The following is a 24,141-nucleotide window of genomic DNA, read 5'->3' as shown; positions in this document are numbered from 1 at the left end:
ACCAGGAGGCCAGCGCAAGGCCCCTGGACCTGCTCTGTCCCTTGCCTCATTGCTCTGAAACTCATTTGCCTCCTCAGCTGCTGAACACTAGGCCAGCTCAGGAGTTTGTGTGCAAGCAGTGAAGTTTGTGTGAAAGCAACAAGGGGGCTTGTGCTGTCAGGGGGAGTCTTTGTCTCCATTTCATGGGGAACACTCTCAGGCAGAGCTGTCAGGATGAAGGTGGGAACCCAGGACCTCCTGGACCCTCATTTCAGTTTCCACTTGTTGTGTGCACACACATACATACAGAGCTGCCTCCATGCCCTCAGTGCAGAGCCCACTTCTCCTGGCCAACAACCATGGCCACCCTTTTATCTGGGGCAGTACTGCGTGCCTGCAGATCTAACTCAACAATGCCCCAAAGCCATCAGAGCTTCAGGGTAAGGTAGATTCAGGTAGGCTCAGGGCTCATCCTGCTGCTTGCATGGACTCTCTTTTTAGCCCTTTTCTCCTTCCCACTGACACCAACACCATGCTGTGCCCCTCCAGCTTCTCGTCCCTCTACAGCCCAACATAGATGTCCATCCATCTGTGCCCTAGCTCCATGAAACAGGGTGGGGACAACTGCTGGGACAGACGGCGCCATGCAGAGAAATGGGGACACTCCTGGCAGGAGGAGATGCCAATGCCATTCCAGATGTGTCTGGAAGAGCCAAGCCAGCCTCCCTCTAGCCACAGATTCTTCCTGCTTTCTGACACAGAGCTTTGTAATTAAAGCCCTCCAAATCCAAATTCCCAGATGACAGGAGAAGTCCAGACCTGGAGTTTAGGTCTAGTTGCTCCTCTAGCTGAACCCACGGCGGGTTCTCACGGTGGACCACCACAAAATATCCTTGTGCTTGCTTACGGCACTGGGCACCTTTTTACCTGCCAGAGCTGCTCTCCGAGTGCAGTCTGAGCCATCCCTGGCATGTCCCCACTCCCTCTGGCACTGCTGAGCTGGCAGGGCTGGTGGCATGGGCTGCTCGTCTGCCTGCTCACTGTCAGCAGCATGGCCAGCTCAGCGCTGATGGTGACAGCAGCAGGGACCAAGAAGGGCATGATGTAATTTTCAGATCCGTCAGGGAGTTTTCAGCAGCGATGGCTGGAAAAAAACAGCATTTTCCTTGTGAAAAAGGACACATTCACTCTGGTTTCAATGAGAAAGAAATAAATAGAAAGCCTGGTAGTGACTGTCCTTAATTGATTAGTCATTTCTGCAGATGATAATTGCACATCAAAAGACAGAGATCCTACTGTTTCATGCAAATGTCCTTACGAATAACAGCAAGACACAGGGGAAGTGGGTACAGGAAATAAATCCTTTAAGAATCTGCCCAGGAGAATTTACAGTTTGAGGTTCATTTCGGGAAGAGAGTTTTGCTCTGAACATGCCTGGAAGAAATATCCTCAATCTCCCAAGCATCAGAAACACGGAGAGAGAGGAGGCCACGGGAGTGTCCACCGGCTAGGAGAAAGCATTGCTTCTTCAGACCCCAGTGAGGAACTTCACAGTAGCGTTAGCTGATGAGACAGGGTTTGAGACCTTCACTGCTACTCATGCAGCAACCCCCAATTCGGGGTCCTTCCCACACACTGCAGTTTCCTGAGCTCTTTGACCTGTGTCTGGGGTGTCCAGTCCCACTTCTTTTCTCCAGGCTGTCACATCTGGGACACCAGCTGAACCGCCATCTCCGCGGCTCCTATGAGAACCTCCGTGCTCATTTAATTATTTCAGTGAAGCTGCTAGCCCTGGTGTCTGGCAAAAGAGGCTTGTGAGCATGACTCAGTCAGCCTCCAAAAGCAGCAGCGAAAAACAAGAATCTGCTGTGAGCTGCATCTTGATTTTTTTAAGCCAACCTCGTGATGTTTTGCAGGGCCAAACTATGGGTCTGTAATATTAGGACAGTGCCATAAACTGCAGGCATTTTGGGGTGCTCATAAGCAAACTGGCCATTTTGCAAAAGGACGGTGGCACATTGCCATCTCTGGGGACATGGAGACCCTCTTGCTTATAGGGAGCAAGACCATCTGCATCTTCAGGGCTGCAGTCTCAGCATGGGAGAGTATTTTGCAGGTGTTATCTCTTGTTTGGGCTATTTCAGATGTTCCCAGCTGCCCCCTCACTGCTTCAGGTGAATCCCAACCCCATGATCTCTCCAGGGCCCCATATCCCAGAGTTTGCTGAGCAGTTGTAGGCGAAGCAGACCTGGGGGCATTGTCAGATTGTGCTCTCATATCTGCTCGGACCCAAGCAGCGTTTACTTCTTCAGGCCAGAGCAGGGGCCAGAGGTCTACAGAGCAATAAGCTGCTCTCAGCCCTACGTGGAGGATGACTATGGAAGACCTAGGAGATGTTTGTGGCTGTGGAGAAGCCGTTCTGCAAATTCCTCCAGCCTGAGCTTCTGCTGTGTGGTCCCTACAGCCCATGGTGACAGCCGGGAACTAGATTTGACCTTTTACCTCACCTTATCCGGCTCTGTATGCCCAGGTTCCTACCATATCACCTTCAGCATGAGGGTTAAAAAGAGCTGGCATTTAAGTATCCCTCCATCTCCTTCTCACACTGACTGATGAAGTCACCGGCAGCGTTTAGGATCCGCAGGTGCAGCCGAATTCCCCTGCCGACCCGCGGGAGCAGCAGCCAGGTTCAGATCCACTACCTCCAGACGTCCCTCACGGAGGGCTGTTGAGAGCTCCTTCCCCTTTTGTAGTCAGTGAAGAGAAATAGGCACTTTCAGGGCATGAGTCATCTGACCTATTTAGCCATCTTAGGAAGAGATGAATGAGTCCTTAAGAGGGCTTGTTTCTTTCCGCTGTCTAGACAGCCAACCTCTCGCCTGCAGACACCTACCCTTGCTCTCCAGGCTGGGGAGGGCTGCTGGCTTCTGGTGGGTTTCCAGTTCAAGCAGAGTGTTGGGTCATGCCTGGATATCCAGGAGAGATTTGAGATTGGGCCAGTTTTGCTCCCTCAGAAGACGAGGGAAGATTTCAACGCCAAAAGGGTGGAAACCCACTCCTGCTTCTGCCTCCAGGGGAGGGCTTCATGGGCCTAGGACCGCATGGCACGGGCCGCTCAGGTCTGGACACCATCTGGCCATGTTAGCCAAGAGAAGGTGGTTTATTATTCTCAGCTAAGCCGACAAGAGTGAGTCACTCCCCCGGTGGCACAGCTACGTGTCCATGACCCACACAGCCCCACCAGCCAGCCCGTGGCGCTGGGCCCAGCAGCGTGCGCCATGGTGTGCTTGGGCCTGCGGGGCCTTGGTCTGCACAGGGGCGCGAAGCACCAAGGACTGCAGTTCAAAAGATTGCCCTGCTTTCCAGTTACCATGACTCTGAGATTCCTGGGACTATCATGAATTTCTCTGTGCAAGAGAAGGGAAGTGTCTAAGTAAGTGATTACCAGCTTTTTCATGTAGTCTGTGGACCTGTGCTTCTCTGTTAATCTGGCATTAGGGCTCAGGTCCTGAGCTTTCCTTCAACTTTCCTCTATGATTTACAGATCATAAAGATATGTAGATGCCAGTAAGATTGGTGGCGTGAACTGGTAGGGACAGATTAGGCTAGGGAAGGTGGAACTACACAAACCAAAAAGGCTCCAGCATATTTAAAAAAAGCTATGCATCTAGGAACAAAACTGGTTGGCTGTGTCTAAGAATGAGGGACTCTGTCAATGAAATGAGGCAATGGGTGACAAATGGCCCAAAGTCATCTTTTGTTTTAGAAGCAGGGGAAGAGTGAGTCACAGCAGGGATTGGACTCAGATCTGTCCTCCAAAGCCCTGAAGCAAATCCCAAATGCTGTGGCTGAGGCCTTGGCACATGTTTTGGAAAGCACACTCTGGCACCAGAGATGGTACAAAGAGGACTCCAAAACCAATGAAACAGACTGAGAAAAGCCTTTATGGTGTGAGGCTTGGAGAATGCAAGCTTTTAGTGAAGCACAAATGTTGAGAGGGGTCTTGAGCACAGGTCTACCTCAGCAAAACCATCCTGTGAAAGGAGACAGGGTCAAGGGCTGGGCACTGAAGCCAGGGAGTTCAGGCAGGGCTACGGGAAGTGCCACTACCCATAGGCTTCATTGGCCACTGAATCTATAGGAAGGGACTTTATGTCCTGGAAGTGCCTGAATAAAGATCCAGCATCTGTGTGGCAGGGGAGCTCCACGTGAACAGAAGATACTCTTGAGCCAAGAAGTTGCTACTGGGCTCTGCACATGCAGATGCATTTAACACTGGCCTGTAATGTGCAGGCAGATCTGGGCATATGTCTGCTCCAGCAGCTGCTGGTGCTACGGCATAGATTTGTCCCTCGGAGGCCAAACACATCATTGAGGTGCCTCCTGCAGCCGGTGGGGAGAAACAGTTATGGACAAGCTACAGTTCCTCCTGCTGATGTCCACTGCGGCACCACCCCAACTCTCCACGCAGCAGAAGGGCTTCAGAGATGTGTCATGGTGACCAAAATCCCCCAGATCTCAGCGATTTCTTACCTCACTCCCTCCTTTTGCTGCCCAGGAACCCACCCTGTCTCAAGGATCTGGGCCATTCACAGCAAGGAAGCACTCACTGAGATTCGTGAGGTTTTTTTAAGCATCAGAAGGGTTCCCAGGGGAGATGTTGGAGAGCCCAGACTGATCCCCACCACCACCCATCCCATGCCAGCAGTGCCCATGCAGAGCCAGCACCTGTTAAGAGCCCTTCCAAAGCCTGAGTCATGCCCTGGCCGCCATGAAGACAAGAAGACACGTTCAAAATTAATATATATTTTTATTGAATATTTGCTCTAAGTGGGCTTGTGAAGCCACCCATAGAATTACTTCTTTCATCTCAGCAGTGGTTCAGTAACAGTTATTAGCTTTGCAAGAGAAGAAAACCAAACAGAAGGGGGTGCATTAAAATAAATAGGTTATTTTTTCTTATCTTTAAAATAAACTTTTGAAATAAATACTTTGTGTTTTTTTTTTTTTAATTTTATTTTTTCCCCTTAAAAGGTACAAGAGTATTGTCAAAAAACAGCCATCAGGTTATAAACATGTATTATACCTTATAGAAAGGAACCCAAATAAAGGCAGCCAGGGAGGGACCTCTTTATACACTGTACAGAATGCCTTTGTACCAATTAAACAGAGAAGGAGAGGCTTCGGTTCTTGCTACGAGACCCTCCTTTGAAGCCAAGGGGACCCGTCTTCTCAGGAGAACTTTGTGCTGAGGACCCCTGGGGAGGCAGGGGGCTGCCTGTCCGCCAAGCATCATGAAGGCCTGGGGGAGCCCTTGGGAGAAGATGGGCAGAGAAGAAGGGGAGGAGAAGGGGGAAAGGGGCTCCAGGCAGGGAAGGAGGGGACCAGCCCTGCCAGCTCCAGGGGGGCCACAACACCAGGGAGGGTTTGGTCCTGCTGAGGCCCTTTGGGTGCTGCAGGAAGGAGCAGCAGGACGGAGACCCAGTGTGAGCCCTCTGCCCCCGCAGCCCAGTGCTTCCCCTGGCTCAGCACTGGGACATTCACCATGCCCCTAAGGGGCATTTGTTCTCTCCCCACCCATCCAACACCCCTCCTGCCTGCGGGCCCTTGCGGGGCACCTTTCAGCCCCCTGGATTATGCCCTCAGGGGATTCTTCTGTGACAAGTGCCCCAGGCAGACCAAGCCTCGCCTGGGCAGGTTCCTGCTCTGGGGGCACGGAGCGGTTACTAGAAGGAGCCGGAGCTTGCAAGAGATCCCAATGCTCACTGAAAAGTACCCCAAACCATGCCGAGCCCAAAGGAGAGCACAGCTCTGGTTCAGATCCCAACCAGCAACGTGCAGCTGCTGCGAGCATCCTGCAGGAGTGGGCTCTGTGGGCTCCCAGAAGGAGGCGAGCCTCACCCGGAGCCTACTAAAGACCACCAATGGGCTTTGGGGTGGGGAGCAGGGGGTACATCCTTCTCTACTTTCCTCACTTGCCGATCACAAAAAGATAGACCTTCCAATATCCAATGCAGCCTCAAAACACCCACGGACCAGAGAGAGCGAGCAACCTAACAGAGCAGATGCTGAAAACAAGGCTGGGGCATGGCGCACTCCCCCCCGGGCCAGCCCACTCGCACAAACCCTACAGCAGCTTCTCTCGCCCTGCCGCTCATCCCTCTTTATTGCACTAAAGCAGCTGTCCGCAAACTGTAATTTCGTGCTTTGGCATCTTTTGGTCGATGACACTTCCCCACCGGTCTTTGGGATCATACTTGAGGATGGGGAAGAGCCAACTCAACAGGATTTTATGGGGATATGAGAATACAATCCCAAAGAGCTTCTCCCCCCCAAACCCAACTCTACAAATCAATTTATTTTTTTGGGGGGTGATCCTTAGCTGCCAGCTTCTGCTTTGATGCGAGGCACCGAGGTTTCTCAGGGGTAGGTGGCAACCTGAGCAGCAGCCCAAGGAGCACCTCTGCCCTTCCACCAGGAGGGCTGGAGGAGCTGGCATGGGATGGAGTCTTCACCCCAGTCCCCAGTGACCTCTCCTCAACAGTGTCCATACATTTACCGGTATTGAAGGAGGGGAGCGGGGCTGGGGGAATGGCACAGAGCAAGCACCATCAGGAGTCTTTGGAGATCCGGATGGGAAGAGCAGAGCAGGGGGAGCTCAGGTCCTGCTCAGCAGCTCCTGCCCTGCCTCCTGCTCCTTTGGCACCTGAGTCTCTCTTTCCTTAAATTTGCCCTAACATGTTTCTTGGAAAAGGAGCCCACGACCAGCACAGACACACAACGTGGAGAAATGCTCTCTTGCGAAGCAGATCCATCCTTGTCGGGTCACAGGGGTGCAGGGAAAACAGAGGACTTGACATGTGACTCTCCAAAAAGAAAACCAGAAAAGACACGTCGGGACAGAGAGAAACCCAAACTGTCAGGACAAGCAGCTGCAAACAAACATCTGGAGCAGATGTTATCTGACTCATTACAGGGTGGGGCAGGAAAGGGGCTCACAATTCCAACCAAAATTGGAGTCCTCTCGAAAGGGAAACCAAACTATCTGGCAGCCAGAGATGGGGAAGGAGCAGGATGGATCTGGTCTGAAGACATTAGGAAAAGCTCGGGAGAAAAAAAAAAAAAAAGAAAAAAAATGATCAGAGACTGCCCACAGTCTTCCCCACACCAGAAGAGCTCAAAGAACCAGAGCTGGCCTCCTCTGAGAGCTTTTGGCAAATCCCAACCTGTCTTTTCTGCCGAGAGCAAGTAATGGGAGCTCTTCGAGGCCCCTCCAGATGAGCAGGAAGCAGTAACCCCGCATGAAGCCTCCATGAACAGGGTAGGGCCAGACAGTCCTGAACATCTCCAGCCCATGCAACTATAAGACCTGGACGTGGCTCTGCATTTTACCCTCAACACAGCCAAACCGAGCCCTGCATGGCCTGACAGCCCTCCGTGCCCACCCAGGGCTCCCTTCCTGTCAATGCCCGTCTGCGTGCCCCATACTCCGTACGATATATCTCACAGACTTGGCATTTCTTGCAGATCAGGCATCCAAGAGACCTGGCCGGACTCCTCAGCCCTGCGCCCAGGCTGTGGCATGGTTCCCTATGGGAAATGGGACTTCCGCACTGACCCAGAAAAAAGCCCATTAAGCAGAAGGCATCCTGGCCTCTTATCAATCACAGAAGGCAAATTTGCTGCAGTTGTAGTGCAGGGCTCCACCTCGCCATGCTGGTGCCAAGCCAAACTGGCGCTGAGGAGCTGGTATCTGGACAGCCATCTCCTCATCCGGCAGCTCCAGCACCTGGGGGAGGTCACCCCATGCTTGCATGACTTGGGAGGCCGTGAAAATGATGAAGCTTCACGTTGAGTCATTCCACCATCAGGAGAGGAAGCAATGAATTGCAAAGATACAGAGGTGGTAACTAAATTTACAAGACGGCTCCATTTAAAAAGGAGGAGGAAAAAAAATCAAAGTAGAGCAAGTTGGAAAATTCTGTTCATTAGTTTTCTTCTAAAAGTTTCAATGAACTATTTCACATTCTCATTGAAGTGAGACAGTTCAAATCCTCAATGGAAAAAAAGAAAGGGGGGGGGTTGGATTTTTACCCTAAAAAGATTTACACTTTCTAGGAGGAATAAGTTTAATCAGCACCAATCGAGAAGTGAACAGAGTGTTGAAAAGGAAGGGTGCCTCTTGGTGGAAGTCTCTCCCCAAAACACTGCTTGGAAATAGGGAGCCAAGCAACTGTTGGCATATGGAAAAATACATTTACAAAATATTTTACAACCAATGCCACAGAGATGGACTTGTCTTGTGGTGGTACAGACACCTACAGGCTATTCTCTGAGAAGGTTATTGCCTTAAAACCCAAATGGCTGGCCATGGAGGACCTGCAAACTGCACGGGCATCGTCTTCTCCCTTCTGAACACCAGGAGATCCTTGCTGCAAGCCCCAGCACCACCCTGAATTCCCTACCACTCACGGAGGTGGGCTGTCTGTCTCTGGCCAGAGGAAACATCTTCCATCAGCACCCCTCAGGCTCCAGGTGAGACCAGGGTCAGGATCTCAGTCATGCCCGTAACACGCCCCAGGCACAAACTTCACGCCACGGATGGGATCCACCTCCCCTGCCACAAGTTCAACATCTGGGTCCCTTAGAGCCGAGGGAGTCGGGCACCGCCAGAGCACGATTTAATTAATGTTTTCAAGGGGGATGAATCACTCCCTGGAGCTGCTTTTCTCTGCAGCAGAGGGAGCTTGGATCAGACGCGGATTTTAGATAGCAAATGTATGGGAAGATGAATCCCATCGTCAAAGCCTACCTCCTGGCTCACTGCAAGCCAGCACTAAATCCTACCCCCTCTCTGCAGCCTGCAAACCTCCCTGTCCCCCTCTCCCGACTACCCAGGAACTAAAGGTCTAGGATTAGCAATAAACAGACTTGGAAATCATCTTCCAGCATGTGCAAGTGTACCAGGAAGCCAAACCTTGCATCTGGCACCATTCACAGCAGTATCATGGATATTATTAGTAATAGTCCTAGCCATCCTAACGTTATATTTATATATACAAAAATAGATCCACAGAACTCTACGGAAAGAGGTGGCTGAGTGAATGCAATGGGCAAGCCCTGGACGGCAGGGTCTTGGAGGAAGCCAAGGGAGACATTGCATATATTTCTCCAGGGGAACCATTCACTTCCCTCCGCACACACGCGTCTTGAGGGAGGGACGGGCGGGCAGAGCCGAGCGCTGGGACAGCATCCCAGCTCCAAACTCCCCCGACCCATGGCCGATGCAAGCGGAGATGGGGGTCCAGGTCCAGGAGGATCTCCCCCCAGCTGCAGCAATGGGATTGACTTTTTATCATAGCACATAAATCATGGAGCACTGACCCTGTCTCAGGTTTCCTTCTGGTCTGCAGATGGCCCAGCCCAAGGGCTCGGTTCAGCCCCATTTCCAGTTTGCCAGCGCTGTCACAGAATGCCCTCAGCAGTGACACTGGTGGTGGTGTGGCACGCTGATGGCAAAGGAAAGCAAGGCGAGGACTCAAAGGCAACCTCTGCAGGGAGAGAAGGTCAGGGTCCCGTCTTTGGACATCCCCTTCTGCTCTCCATTTTCCCCAACCCAAAGCAGGGCCCCCCAATGGGGAGTCCCCCCACATCAGTGCTAAGTGGCAGGGAGAGCAGCGCTGGCTGTTGATAGTTGGGTTTAGGGACTCTTTTAAAGTGAATTCAGTGCTGGTGGAAGGTACCAGACAGGCAGAAGGCAGATCTAGGGAACAGGATGGTGGGACAAAGCTCCTATCCCCATGGCTACTTCACCCTACCCCCAAGGACAAGCCTGTGAGGGTAGAAGGGGAGGTGCAGCATCTGCTCAGTGATGGGACAGAACTTGGGGGGAGCACCAACCCGCTCCCATCCCACCAGGTTTGCACTTTGGAGGCAGCCCCTCCAGCACTGCACCTCCAGGCGTGGAGGAATGAATGGCTATTTCAAACCAGCGTCTCGCTCTCCATCAAATCCCAGGGGGACCTTCCCCTCGCTGCAGCTGGGCGGGAGCCAAAAGGTTTTGAAAGCTTCCCACACCTTCCCTTCCTCTTGGAGGCAGCACAAAATGAGATGCCATCTCATTTCAGAGCTAGCTGGCATCTCCCAGTGGCTTCCAAGCAGGTGGGGAAGCCGCTGCTGCCTGGGGGAGCCCTGCAGCACCTGGGGAAGTGGGCTGTGGGCAGTGGGAGAAAGTGGAGACCACCCATGAAAAGTGCTGGAAGGAGAGGAGGAGAAAACGAGTCCAGGCTCCTGGAGGACTCCGGCTTGGGATGCGTGGAACCACCTCTTCCTCCCGTGGGAAGAGCCACAGCCTGCGTGCTCCTGGTGGCCGGGGGACCCTGAGTCTCGTTCCCAAGAGGAGGCGGTGGGCAGGGGGAGCGCAGCAGAGCGGAGGGAGACAAAGGAGGACAGGGATGAAGGGGAGAGGAGGAGGAAGAGGAATCAAGCCTGCTTCTCCTCCCCGGGAGGGTCATACCGGCTTATCCAGCGTCTTGGGGAAAGGCGTGCCGCTGGAGGAGGAGATCTTTCTGCACACCGTGTTGGTGTGGGTCTGGCAGCGGCAGCCGGGGCGTTTCAGGCCGTCGTAACCCCGCTGGCAAAGTTTGAGGCACCCCAAGGTGGGAAAGTAGCAGCAGAGGCAGGGCATGAGGAGGGAGAGGAAGCTCATGGCAGCCCAGCGGGCGCAGCAGGACCCCGGCCCACAGGAGCAGGGGTCGTCAGCGCAGGTGTCCTCGTCGTCGGTGGAGCAGTGGTAGAAGAGACCCTTGACGCAGCAGAGGCAAGTCCCGTAGTCGAGGAGGCTCTCGGGGGAGCAGAGGCAGCGCTGGTTGCAGAGCCAGCAGGAGGGCAGGCTGCGGGCGGCCGTGCAGCGGGCACACTTGCACCGCCCGCACTCCTCGCAGATGAAGAGGTGCCCGGCGTGCAGGCTGGGCTTCTCCACCGCCCCCTTCAGCGGAGACTCCTCCGGCTTCAGCTCGCCGGCCCGGGGCTGCGTCCGGATGAGCGAGTGGCCCGAGTGGGACGGCGTCAGGCTGCTCAGGAGGCGCTGGTCGGAGGCGGTGGTGCTTTGGGACACGGAGCTGGCCGTGCTGGAATGGCTCATGGGTTGCTGCAGGGGTGGCATCTGGTGCTGCTGGCTGTGGCTGCGGTGCAGGTCCGGGAAGGTGGAAGACACCAGGCGGTCCTGAGGCCACTCCTGCTTGTGCGGTGGCTGCGACAGGGACGGGTTGGAGCGGGCTTGCTGGAAGCAGGCAGCCGGCCTCTCCACGTAGTTGTTGCTGGCACGGATGGAGCGGATTTGGTCAATGGACAGGACCTGCTGGAAGTCCTCGGCGGGTGGGTCCATCGTCTCGTCGCAGCTGAGCTCAGCCACACTGGAAGAGAGCTGCATTTCCAGGAGCAAAGAGACCCTGCGGCATCAGGGTACATCTAAAAATCCTAAAACGGGGCAGGAAGACAGAGAAAACGTTCATGTTACATTTCATAACGAGACCGTCCCTACAGCCCTAGGAGCAAAGACTGACCGCAGAGCTCCTAACGAAGTTATTCCCACAGCAAGCCTCAAAGTACTCCTGAGCCTGGGGAGACTTTGGCCCGGACATTTCCAAAAAGTGGGACTGTGAGAGCTGTCCCTTGACAAAGGAGGGTGCAGCACCTCCCCATGCTTTCCATGTCCTCCCCGAAGAGGTTTCCCATCCTCCTGCCAGCACTGATGGGCGCTGTCCTTCCTCCCTAGAGGAGGGGAAATGTGAAGCTGAGGCTTGTCCAGTGCCGGAGCTGGGAACAGCATCTCCTCCAGATCAGGAGACTGTCATGAGCCAGAGGCACAGAGAAGGAGGGGAACCAAACACATTTAATTTCAAGCAGCAATAGCGACAAATCACCACTAATACGACATGTGCTTGGCCAGGGACTGGGACTCCCCAAGTCCTGGCATCTCCCACTGCAGTGTCCAGGTTTCCCACTTGCATCCCCATCCTGAACACCGAGGAAGGGCAAGTGTCTCCTTAGCCCCACCACAAACACAGTGTGAAGCTGGCAAAGCTGATTTAGCAGCTTGTCTTGCTCCTGCACCGAAGCTGCCATGCAAAAATGGAGCAGCAGCAGGGATGCCCTTCATTGCATGCCAATACCCATCCAGAAGCTTTTCCCCCAACAAAATCAAGTCCAGACTTCAACGTCGGATACGTGCTTTTCGTGTGCAGCCAGCTTCCCCGGGACAAAGCCATTTTCTGGCAGATCAAACGTGTGATCCGCGGGTGACACCGATATTGTCACGGTGCCCACAGGAAGGCTGCGTTTCGATAGGAAGCTCCCCGTGGCCAGCAGGCCAGGCGGTGGCTTTCAAGTAGGTGAGGGGCCACAGGTAGAATCTGCTCATGCAGCAGAGAGAGGCAGAGGGAAGATTGATTTTCATTAGCTAGGCTGACCTTGAAGAGCAGGGAAAAGCAAAGGCAACTTACTTCAACTGTTAAAGCAAGATCTGCCCTCTCCCATCCCCCTTCCCGGAAAGAAAAGGCAACCAATCTGCTTAGATTTGTTGTTTTTTCCTTTGCAAGGAGCCCATCTCCAATCTGTCTCGAGCGAGACACTCGCCCCATCCAGGGCAACGCGGGCAGCGAGGGGGTCACTCTCCCTGGCTGCCCACAGCTGGTTTGGTACCGATTTCTTTAGCGGCAGTAGCAAGGTGAGCTGAGAGGGCACGGCCGGCCCAGACAATTTTTGTGAACACGTTTCCAGGATGGGAAACAGCCTCCTGTCTTCTGTTACCTGCTGCCGCTGAGCACATCGCCCAGAGGCTCTTGCTGAGGCAAGGGCTGGAGAGCTGGAGCCCTCCGGACCCCTGCGGAGATGTGGCACATCTGTGGATGAGACCGTGCAGGAGGGAGCAGAGCCACCTCGGTGGGGACCTGTGTCCCTCAGTACCCAGATCCCATCTCAGGGGGGGAATCGCAATGATTTACACCCAGTGCAGGAGGGGCTCCTCGCATCTGGGTGTCCGTCCCCTCCATCCTGGGTGCTGGGATTTGATGGGATTTGGGCTTTAGGACTCCAGCCAGGCAGACGGGGGGCTCTGGGCAGGTTCCCATGGGGGGCTTCAAGCAAGGTGTGAGCCAAAGGGAGAGACCAGGGACAGTGGAGGGTCCCACAGGGATGGAAAGAGTGGAACTGAGAGACTGAGAGCAGGCAAAGAGCAGACCCAGCACAGCTACGCCCAATCCTCCAGGCAAGAAGCAGAGCCCAGGAGACACGAGAGCCACGCTTAGGCAGGAGGAGCAGTGCGGGGGACGCTGCAAGGTGGGGGGGACAGCGGGCAGAGAGGAGCTGGCAGTAGGAACGCACAGTGCATTGCAGCCGGGACACTTGGGATCTGGGTCCCGGCCTTGGATGCAGCGCCCAGGGCGTGACAAGTCCTAGGAGGACCCACAGCAGGGTCCGGATGCTCCTGGACCTACCATCCCCAGGCGCAGGGGTTAGACAGAGGTGTCCCCTTCTGGGACCTGAGCGGACATGAAATGGGGGTGGAGGACCTGTGGGTCCCCTGGTACGGCGGGACGGGGGAAGAGGGGCTGGATGAGCGGGGTGGGGACCCCACTCGCTCCCATCCCTCCCTGCTCCAGACAGAAACCAGCCGGGCTGGGGGGGCTGCAGCAGGTCCCTGCCCTGTCCCCAAAGCACTGTCCCCCCTCCCTGCCTACCTGCCCGGCCGGGGGGGGACCGGGGCAGCGTGTCCCCAGCCTCCTCCTCACACCCTGCCTGCCAAGCGGGCATGCCAGCCCCGGAAACCGGGCGAGCTTTATGGCCGCCAGCAGCCCCAAACATATAAAGTTCGTGTGATAATGGGCCAGAGGAGGGGATCGTAAAAGCAAATGATTTACAGGCGCTGGAGGCGGCTGGGAGCCGGGGCCGAGCCTCGCAGAGCTCCCAGGTGGGAGAAGAGGGGGGCTTCACCCACGCTCTCCCCTCCGCCGCCCCCCGGTGCCCACGCGTGGCCGGGCTCCCACCCGCACCCCCGTGCCCATCCCCGCCGCCTCCGGGCGCCCGCAGCCCTCCCCGCACGGCCCCCACGCGGGACACCCCGAACCCACGCACCCCGCGCTGGCGGCCGACACCCCCCTTTCCTACCTTTTTCCCTGTTTCTTCCTTCTCCCCGTTCCTCCCCCGCGGCCGCCCCGGCGCCCACGCGTGCCCCCCGCCCCGTCCCCACTCACCCCGCCGCCGCTCCATCCGCCGTGCCCGGCCGCCGCCAGCCCCCGCCGCGGGGCTGCCTAGGGGCGGGCGGCGGGCATGGGCGGGGGGCACCGCCCGCCCCCCCGGCCCCGCAGCCGGGGGCAGCGAGGGAGAGCCCGGGAGGGCTGCCCGGGCCGGGTTTGTGAATGCAGGCAGCTCCCCGGAGCTCCTTGTGAATGGGGGCAGCGTGGAGGATGGGAGGGAGGGAGGGATTTATTGCTGCCCGTTAGCATCTCTCGCTCTCCCTCTCTCTCTCTGCCGCTCGCCTTCCCGGAGCTGGAGCTCTTAATGCTTACCTAAGTGGCGTCATCCAGCTGAAATTGAATCGGCCCATTAGCGGTCCCCACAGAGCCCTGTGCATCCGCTCCCCAGATAATGACTGCAACAGAGCCGAGAGCTGCGGGATGCAGCAGGCGCTATTTAAACATTTCCGTCTCCTCTCGGGCTCCGCTCCCCCCCTCCGCGCCCACCGGCACGGCCCCGCTCTCCCCGGCCCTGGTCCCCGGGGGCCGCGGGTGGCAGCCTGGCGTAAGCCCTCAGATCAGTCGCTGTGGCCGAGCTGTGTCGGGTTTGGCCACGGGAGCAAGGGCTGGGATCGACCCGCGCTGTCACCTCGACACGGAACTGGCCGGGCGATGGGCACCGTCACCTTCTGCCCTCTCATCCCAGTCCCAGTCACCTCTTCCTGGGCATCTCAGGAGCATCAGTGGAGCCTGGATGCTGTCCACACCTTACTCTACTGAAAAGTCCACGCTGATGCCCAAATTAGCTCCTGTGATAGAAGCTCAGAGGCTGGGAAGGGGCTTCAGCGTGCCAGGCTCCTCCACACCAGCCCCCGGCTCTCTGTTCTCCCAGAAACAAAACTCAGCCTCAAGGTCCTTACGGGATGGAGACCTTCTGTCCCAAACACTGCGCCCTCCCTCCTCGTGCTGCCTGCTGTGAGGCTTGGGTGCACTGAGGACCCTTGTGACACCCCTCGGCCCCATCCAGAGGTAACCGGGTGGGGATTAGCAGCTCTGAAGACACAAGACCTCTGCATGTTGGACGGGGCTACGGACCCTGCTGGAGCTCCCAGCCTCACTTTGTTCCCCTCGAGCCCTCCTGCATCCTTTTCTAGTGGTGTTTGTTGGCCTGGCAAACAACATCAGCAGCTCGGGGGATGCTGAGGACCCATTTCTGAGGAGCTGGGCTGAAGCCAGCACAGAACCCGCTCCCCAGGGCAGGGCAGGTCTGGGTGCGTGGCAGCGGGATGGGCTGGGGGGGGCAGAAGAGGGCACAGCACATGGGCACTAACCAGGAGGATCCCACTGACCTCAGTGGCTCCCTCCCAGTTCACGCCAGCAGAAGGCCAGCAGCGACCAGGGCCTCTGCCCTCCAGTGGCACCCAGCTGAGCCCTTCCAGGCTCATTTTTTTGCTGAGCATTTCTCCGTCTACACGGGATGCCTCCAGAGATGCTCCTCCAGGAGGGGTGAAGGCAGCCCTGAGAGCATCCCTCAGCCTGGGCTCCGGGCAGAGCCTTAACGCCGCGTCTCCACGCTCCGACCAGCCCCTCCTCTTCTCCACATCGCCCTCAGCTCAGGCTTTAAAGGCGCAGAAAGGAACGAGGTGCCCAAATCCCAGCGACCGCCGGCTGGCTGCCAGCGCCTGCCTCCGAACAGCACGTGTGCGTCCTGTCCTCCCTTTCTCCCAGCCCCAATCTCTCACTCCCACCTCGAGGCGCGCGGTGATTCAGGCTTTCCCTCCGCCGGCTCACAGCATCCCTGGCGCAGCCCGCGTCGTGCTCAGCCCGCGCCGCTTTATTCCTCACCGGCTGCCGAGGGAGGGCCGAGAGGCATGAATGCGGAGATGCCGAGACAAGTGGGAGGGTGGGAAGCAGAGGGAGAATAGCAGCCTCCTGGGGAGTTATTGACCGCAGCATCTCCGAAGAGGAGGGCTGGGAACCAGAATGAATGTGCAGAGGAGAAAAGTTTAGGGATGCTCCCGAAGGAAGGGTCTGGGACCGAGCCTCCAGCAGGTTTTAGGAGGGATTTTCGCCATAGGGATGGGGATGCAGACCCCTGGCCATGCACTGCCACAATATAAGCTGTATCAGAGGATGATGCGAGACCCCCTTGGCTCTAGGATAATCTCTCCCCATGAGTGGAGGCGAGCGGAGGATTTAGCATCCCTCCCGCGGCGCTGTGCCCCGTGTCCCCAAGCTACCTGCGACAGCCAGCCAAGCCCGATCCCGGCTCCCCCGCTGGGTTGGCGTCACTCCTCCCAGCTTGAATCCGCCGCCTTTTAACCCCTCAAATGCCCTTGGGGTCCTGTCCTAAGGGGTGGGGAGAGAAGCAGCTCCCCTGAGTCCTGTTCTCTGCTCTTATTTTGGAGCATCTCCTCCTGGGACAGCTGACAGTAAAAGAAGTGGGGAGTTACCCATTTTCCTTTCCTCAACAGGAGAAAAAAAAAAAAAAGTTTTTTTTTTGGAGATGTGCAGAAACACGCGCGCATTTTAACAAAGGCAAAAGGGCTAAATCTGGAGCCTGAAGTACTCAGCTGGGATTTTAATGCAACCAGGAGAGCCTGGTGCCTCCAAGCTTCAGCACCCCCGGTCACCCTGTGCAGGCGGTGGGACAATTCACTGCCGCGAACCAGTCGGGAGAGGGGGATGTCCCAGGGCAAGGCTGAAGGTGTCTGATCTCTTCTGATGCTGGTAGCCAAGCTTGGGCACCGGGGGAGGGAAAATTCATCTCCAGCTAAAGATGATGCAGGGGGAGGAAAACAAGGTGGGGGGAAAAAGAGAACATGCGATTCCCCTGATTAAATCAGCCAGAAACAAAGAAGTGCTGGTGCCCTCTAATTTTTAGATTCACAGATTTTAGGGCCAGAAGGGACGGTGATGTTCATCTAGCCTGACAGTCTGTATTATGTGAAAGCCACTTGAAGCCAGACAGTGCCACCCGCTCTTCAGAAGCAACAGCCAGTGCAGGGAAAGGTATCAAAAGGCTGCAGCTCTCCCAGGGTGCAGGGGCATGTGGCTCCAAAAACATGCCTTGGTGAGGAGGAACCAGGTACAGCCACCCCACCGGGCTTGAAACAAACAGATGGCAGCACAGGGAGGGGGAAAACATAATTTCCCTTCCATATCACACAGTTCCTCTGCTCAGCAAGCAGTGGGAAGGAAAGCAAGCCCTTCCTTGCGCTTTCCTTCCGAACCTTTCCTAATCCCTGGAAAGAAACTGCCGCGCAAGACTTCTGGCCCGGAGACGTCTCTCGGTTGCTTTGGAGTCAAACCTCGCTCTGCTGACCCTGCTTGCGCTGGCGCGGCTCGGCAGCAGGCAGGGCTGAGCCCCGCGGGCCGGATCCTGCGCCCCTGGCTCAGCCTGCGGCACCGCGGAGGCGCAGCCATTGAGTGCAGTGAGAGCTTTTTCTCTGAAGATGGAGCCAGGCAGCACCAAACACCAACGAAGAGCTCAGGATGCGTCCCTTTAATGAGCTGAGACTGGAACACGCGGAGGGAGCAGAAGCTGCCCGGATCCTGCGGGAGACGTGCTGAGTGGGTCCTGCTGACTCACGGGTGCAGATGGCGCGGTCCCCACGCGGCGGCGGCGAGGCAGGAGGTGGCATCTCGGGGGGAGCATCCAGCACCTGATCCCCACCAAATGGTGGGCACAGAAGCCTCTCCCCACGTCCCGTTGCAGCTAGCGAGCAGCAAGTGTTGGCCAAAGCTGGTGCTGGTGCTGAGTACCAGCATCGACAAGCTCCACGTGCTCTTCTTCTGCAAAAAAAACGTGTTCGGGACCATGAGGTTCCCCCACCAAAATCCACGTTGCCCTCCCTGCTGAGAAACCATGGTGCAGAGCAAAGAGCACTGGAGAAGCAAGTGGATGTGCAACACGGAGACCTGGGCACACACACTGCTCCACGGGGCTCATGGGCACGTGTCCCCTAGCCCTCAGGGCCACCTCTCTCCCTGCATCCTACACCTTGTGCTCCCTCCGTGGCTTCTCCACCACCCTGATCTTCTCCAGCAGCCATCGCCAGCCATCGCTTTGGGCCTCCTGGCTTTCCAGAGGTGCCAGATGAAGTTCCACCACAGCTTTCAGGAAGTCCTCCTGCAGGTGCCCGGCTGTCCCCAGCTCTCTGCAGACCCATGCACCCAAGACATCTTCCACCTCTCGTTCCCCTCCCAGCCCAGGTACCTGACCCGAGCACCCTCCCACACCCGGGTACCACCTTCCCACTCCAAACCCAACCCAACGAGCAAAGCTCATCCCCCGGGGATGGGGCAGGGGGCGGCTCCCCCCGGTTTCTTTTCCTTCAGCTCTTTGAGCTCCGATTTCAATGTCACTTTAACTTGAGCGCGTGTGTACAGGGGAGAAAGGCTCGGTATTAAATTGCCAATCTGGTCACATGTTGCCTGGGATTTGGCCGTAGCTAAGCAGCACCACCCCCGCATTCACTTTTTTGGCTGGTGACTCCTCTGCTCGGCGTAAGGCAGAGTCGGTGAAGAATAGGGGGGAAAAAAAGAAAAAGAAAAAAAAAAAAAAGCAAAAAGGCGAGTCATTGTGAATGTCAGGAGCTCCTCAGCTGCGGGTGTGACAGCGATCCTCCCCCTCCAAACTCGCTCCAGGTGAGAGCCAAAGGGAGAGGGATTTCATTAGGATCTGGTAGCGGGCTATTTTCAGAGCTGACATCCTACCCACGGCTAAAAATAGCTGGTCCCCTCCACGCAAACCAGGGTTTCTGTTCTGTTAAACTTTAATAAACCTCAGCAAGGCTCAGACCTTGCTTTCTCCCCACACTTTGCTCCCTTGCTTGCTCTGCTCCCTTCCAGCATCCATCCCTTTGCCCCATCCCTCAGTTCCCACCACCCGGGTGCCCTCTCCCATCTCCCACCCATGGGGAGCCCATCCCAGATGCTTGCTGGAGCATCCCCAAGCAGGGACCACCCCAGAAGGGTGCAGGAGCACCAGAGCCACCAAGGGAAGAGCAGAGCTGCAGCATGACCTCGCTTTGCTCATGGTCGGGGAGCCCAGGACACCTCTAAGAGGTGCATCAACCAAAAATCGTGTCTGTCCCCCCCGTCCCACTGCTGCTGGCCCTTGTCTCTCTGGGGGCTGCTGGCAATTCCCTCCCTTCATTAGCGCCGCCACCTCGCAGGTAGTTGGAGCCATTTATAGCCCACGCTGACCCTGCTTTTCCAAAGAAAACATGAATTTAACTCCTTCTGATGCTCCTCTTGACTCAGCCCATCCTGGTGGTCCAAAACACCTCAATTTGGAATAACCAAGCTCTTCCCTGCTCCATGCACATCCCAGCCCCAAATATTCCTCCTTTCTCTGTCCGTAGCATGGCCAGCCACGCTGGGTTCTGCTGCTCCTAGGATGGAGGAAAGGTTTGTTAAAGGATGCTCAAAGCCTTCTCAGCTCTCCCAAATCGGGGAACAGCTCCATCCCTGCCCGCTCCGAGCATCCTTTGCACCACATCCCCGTGCAGGCTGGCACAGGGGCAGAGCTGGCTGGGGGGGAACAAGCTGGCATGCCACGGGGACAGCGGGGACGGTGTCATCGGGACGGGGACGATGCGCTCGCCTGCTGCCTCGCGCTGGGTGCACGCCGGCCCTTCGGAGCCCCTGGCCGCCGGCCAGCCAGCCATTTCCTGGTAATCTAATAGCCGCAGCAGATGAACCGAAAATGCATTTCCTGCCACCGTGCTGTAAAATTTTTTTATTAATGTAAGGAGAGAAATGCAGTGCTGGTCCGGGGCTGCCAGGGCGGGGGGCAGCGAGGACCTCGGTGGAGAAGCTGGGGCTGGGGGACGTGGGGACAGAGCCCTGAGGATGGTCGGGATGGTGCCAGACATCCCCTGGGGACACACACGGAGGTCAACAGAGACCAGGCTGGGGTCACATTAAAATTCATCCTTTGGTCCAGCTTCAGGTTCCCAGCCCTGCAGGAGAATCTCGGCCCCGCCCTGCCACCTCCGGCATCGCTGCCTGGGGAAGGATGGGGTCTGGGGACAGGGGTGGCCCTGGGCTGCCTCCTGCCACCCTGGGCAGCACGTCCCGCTCGTGCCATGCACGTGTCCTGGTGCCGTGCACCCCCAGGGACAGGGGACACTCCCCTGGAGCTTTGCAGCTCCAGGATGTGCCGAGCCAGGCGCCACTCACAGGGAAACTGAGGCACAGGTGGGGAAGTGCCTGTCATCCGCTGGAGAGCCGTGTCCTTGAAAGCCACCTGAGACAGAAACACCGATGCTGCGGGTCCCTCCCTGTTGTGTCGCTCCCCGGGGACATGGTGTGACGCTCTGCATGGTGCAGACACCACCTCCACGAGGATCCCGGCCAGGGAAGGGACACCCCAGGGAAAGTCCCACAGTAAGGGACAGGCACGGCGCTGCCGGGCAAGTTGGGCTGCATGGATGCTTCTAGGAGGAGCTGGGGCACCAGGAGGTGGGCGCAAGAGCCCACAGCCCTCGTGGGCTCTGCTCTGCACCATCAATGGGCTCAGCACCCCCTTCAGCATCCCCCTCACCCCAACCCAAACACCACCCCCAATCCCACGCCACCACCCCAGGACGTCGGTGACACCCCGGGGGCTTTGCTGCCACCTCGGCGGGCACAGCCCTGGGGCTGCGGGGCCGGAGACGTCGGCGCAGCCCTTTTCCCACCCGGAGCCTGCTCCCTGCACCAAGGCAGAGCTAAATTGGAAAAACACACACAATGACCTCTTGTGGAATGTAGTATGAATATTTGATAGGTCTAATGTAATCATATCCAATCGATACAGGCAGGAATATCTCTCCCTCCTCCCGCGCTCTCACTCTGCCCTGTCCCTTCCTCTCTTTTCCTCTCTCTCCCTCGCTCTCTCTTTCATTAATGCATTCTCCACTTTACATTATTTATTAACTTCCTTCCTTTTTTCTTTTTTTTTTTTTTAATTTAGAAAAAATAAATTAAATAACAGTGGTTATCTGGAGGCTCGAACCCTCCTGCCTAAGCGCTTTTGGGCCAGGCAAAAACTTTGCTGACCTTCTCTCACCTCCCTGCCTTCCTCCACCAAAGCAGAGAGGCACCTAAATGCTGCCCCATGTCTTAAAAACATTTTGCCAGAGGCTGCAAAGGATTCGGGCTCGTGGATGCTTAAAGCCCCAAAATGGGCTGGGGAAGGCAAGCAGGAGGTTGAAGCTCATGGTGTAGGGCTGGGCTCTCCTCAGGTTTTTGCAGGGCTTCCCAGAGGTGCCGAGCACATTGTGGCAGCTCCCCAGGGATGCTGCTGCTCCAAGCTGCCCTACCAGGGTGGACTGAGCACTGGAGCCCCCCTGGAAATCGGGAAATTAAGTTGGTTTGTGGCTCCTGACTCAATTTACCCCTTCTGGTGAGTGTGATCACTTATTTTTGGTCTGCAGCCATCTGGGAAGGATCCATCCTGCTCCCCTGCTACGGGAGGTATAGAAGACCCCCAGGGCATGGCCAGAGGAGGAGGTTGGCTGACAAGGAGGAACTGTAGGGAAAGAGCTCCAGTTAGCAGCATCCAAGCTGCGTGCTGTCCTCGGGGGCAGCGGGCACTGAGCCAGCGAAGTGGCCGAGTGGTGCTGGGGGTGACCCAGGACCCGCCGAGCACCCCCAGAAAGACCCCGGTGCCCAGCACTGCAGGAGGCCGTGGGGCTTGGGGTGGCTGCTGGGGACCGTGGGGAGGTCTGGGAGGTTGGCTTTGCTGGGGGGGAGTTTGAGACCCTCCTTCCTCCTGCACAAGGACGGCAGCAGGGGATAGCGGGTGGCAGCACCCACACTTCCCTAAGGGGGAGGCATCCCAAGCACCCGGTTGTCTGCAGGGCTCCCAACTGCTGCAGAGCAAAGGGCATCGGGAGCAATTTCTGCGTCTCTAACACAGAGAGACCCCTGGCTGCCTACTTGCCCCACCATTTCCCACCTCGCCTCTCCCTGCAGCACCTCCAGCACCTTCGTTCAGCCCACAAGAGCCCCTCCTCCTGCTCCCTGTGGGGTCTGCAGCGGCACTGGGCATCGCTGGATGCCCGCGGTTGAGCAGGACCCACCCTGAGCAGACGAGGATGAAGGTCTGTTAGGAGGGCACACCCCCGCCACCTCGTGTTAACTGTGAGGGAGATTTGCCCCAGAGGGAAATTTCGGTGGGAGAGGGAGCAGGAAGGGCCCTCTCGCCCCTGCCCTGCCCACACATAGGGCTCTGGGTACCCCAGTGCTCGGTCCCTTGGGGGCTCTCCCCGCTGCGGTCCCAAATGAGGATGAAGCACAGTCCCAGCCGCACCACGGGGCTCAGAGGCAAGGCTGGGACAGCGGGGAGACGCTCTCCTCGCAGACATCACCCTGCTGCCCCGAGAAAGGTCCCGTGAGCACTTGTGGGGTCCCAGCACTTCCCGCTCCATCCCTGCCAGCTCCGGGCACCCCAGCAGCGTCCTCCCGGTCCGGGTCCCCGCCACGGGGCCGTGGTGACAAGCCGCGCAGAGGAGCCGAGGGAGCGAAGGCAGCTGGCAGCCCCAGGCCAAGCTAATCGGAGAGCAACCGTGACGTCGGGGCAGGGGAAGCGGGGTCCCGGCCTTTCCCAGGCTCCGCCGTGCTCCGCGCTCCGCTTCCCTGCCAGTTTATCGGCCGCTGGAGCGTGACCAAGGGAACATCGGCCAGGGGAGAACAAACAAACATCCGAGCCTGGGCTTCCTTCCTTCCTTCGAATAACCAAAAAATAAAAATAAAAAAAAAAAAGAAGGGGGGAGGGGAATTAAATTGACTTTAAATAAATAAATAAATAGAATAAAAAATTGAATAAGTCAAGTAACTAAGCGTTTGGGTTTCCATCGGTACGCGGCGCGTTCCTGGGGAGCGGGAGCTTGGCCTGGGGGAGAAGCCGCGAAGGAGCGGTGGGCACATCGCCCCCGCAGGCGCCACAAAAGTCACCTGGGCTCCTGCATCCCGAACGCAGCCCGCTGTCCCCCGTGCCCAGACAGTTCAGAAGGGAAGTCCTGGGGGGTAGAGGCTGGTCTGGTCTCACTGCGGCTTTGTGGCAACAGCCCACGGGCCCTGCTCTCCTCGACCTTTCTAGAAGGTCCTCTGGACTTCCCTGGACCTTGCTGTGCTGTGGTGCTTTTTGTTGGGCTGGGTTGGGTTGTGTCGGGTCATTCATCGTGGGTTGGGCTGCGCTGGGTCACTCATTTGGGGTTGGGTTGAAGTGGGCTGGGCTGCACCACTTCGGCTGAGCTGTGCGCTTTTAGTGGTACTGGGTTGACCTGGGCTGGACGGTGACGTTCAGGTTGGGCGGCTGTGCATTCGAATTAACCAGCTCCTACACCCACACTGGCATTTTTCAGTATTTTTGTCCTAAAAGCCACTTCCAGGAATATCCCCTATCTGCTCAGCCATCCTTTGTTCCTGCAGCTCACGTGGAAACTGCCGCGTTTCCTGTAAAACCGCGAATCCCCTGCCCTGACCTGCGGAAATATCCCCCAGATTTCGCCGGTGCGAGGCCGCGTGCAGCGATAAACCCGCCTGCGCCCTGCACGCCGAGGAAAACACCGCTCGGCATCAGCACCAGCGGCCTGACCTCCGAGAAATCCCGCGAGCACGAGCCACCAGAGGGGAGCGAGCGAGCCCAGCAGAGGATACATCTGTAGGATGCGGAGCAGCGATGCGCTGCTGACCCCGGAGCCCCGCGGCGCTGGAGCTGGCGGCCAGGACTGGCAGGGCCTTTCCCATGCAGAGGGCTAATTCTGTCCCCTCGGGGCCGGATGCGCTATCTCGTCACCAGCACCCGGCCGGGGAAGGGAAGAGCATTGTGTGGGCCGCTGCTTTTTTTAAAACCCGCTCGTGACCCCACGAGGAGCATGCGAGCGAGCGAGAGGCATTGCTGGAGGAAAACGGATGGGGGGGGGGGGGGGGG

At 57.1% G+C, this 24,141-nt stretch overlaps 1 protein-coding gene across 4 annotated transcripts; it reads right to left on the bottom strand.

The window, feature by feature from the left end:
• Positions 1 to 4,769: 4,769 nt before the first annotated feature.
• Positions 4,770 to 16,499, bottom strand: SPRY3 (sprouty RTK signaling antagonist 3). Of its 4 annotated transcripts, none has more exons than XM_080554175.1 (2): positions 16,454 to 16,499; positions 4,770 to 11,457 (listed from the first exon to the last, which is right to left on the bottom strand). In XM_080554175.1, exon 2 carries the CDS (start codon positions 11,408 to 11,410, stop codon positions 10,490 to 10,492), a length of 921 nt encoding a protein of 306 aa, XP_080410301.1. In that variant the 5' UTR covers positions 11,411 to 11,457; positions 16,454 to 16,499; the 3' UTR covers positions 4,770 to 10,489. The 4 variants fall into 4 exon arrangements, with proteins under 4 accessions (XP_080410301.1, XP_080410302.1, XP_080410303.1 ...); XM_080554176.1 differs by lacking the exon at positions 16,454 to 16,499 and adding an exon at positions 15,962 to 16,428; XM_080554177.1 differs by lacking the exon at positions 16,454 to 16,499 and adding an exon at positions 14,547 to 15,952.
• Positions 16,500 to 24,141: the final 7,642 nt, after the last annotated feature.

Source organism: Anser brachyrhynchus, assembly GCF_964034855.1.
Source record: "Anser brachyrhynchus genome assembly, chromosome: 13".
NCBI lineage: Eukaryota > Metazoa > Chordata > Aves > Anseriformes > Anatidae > Anser > Anser brachyrhynchus.
Note: the sequence above shows the minus strand (reverse complement) of the source record. Positions and strands in the feature narration are given on the sequence as shown.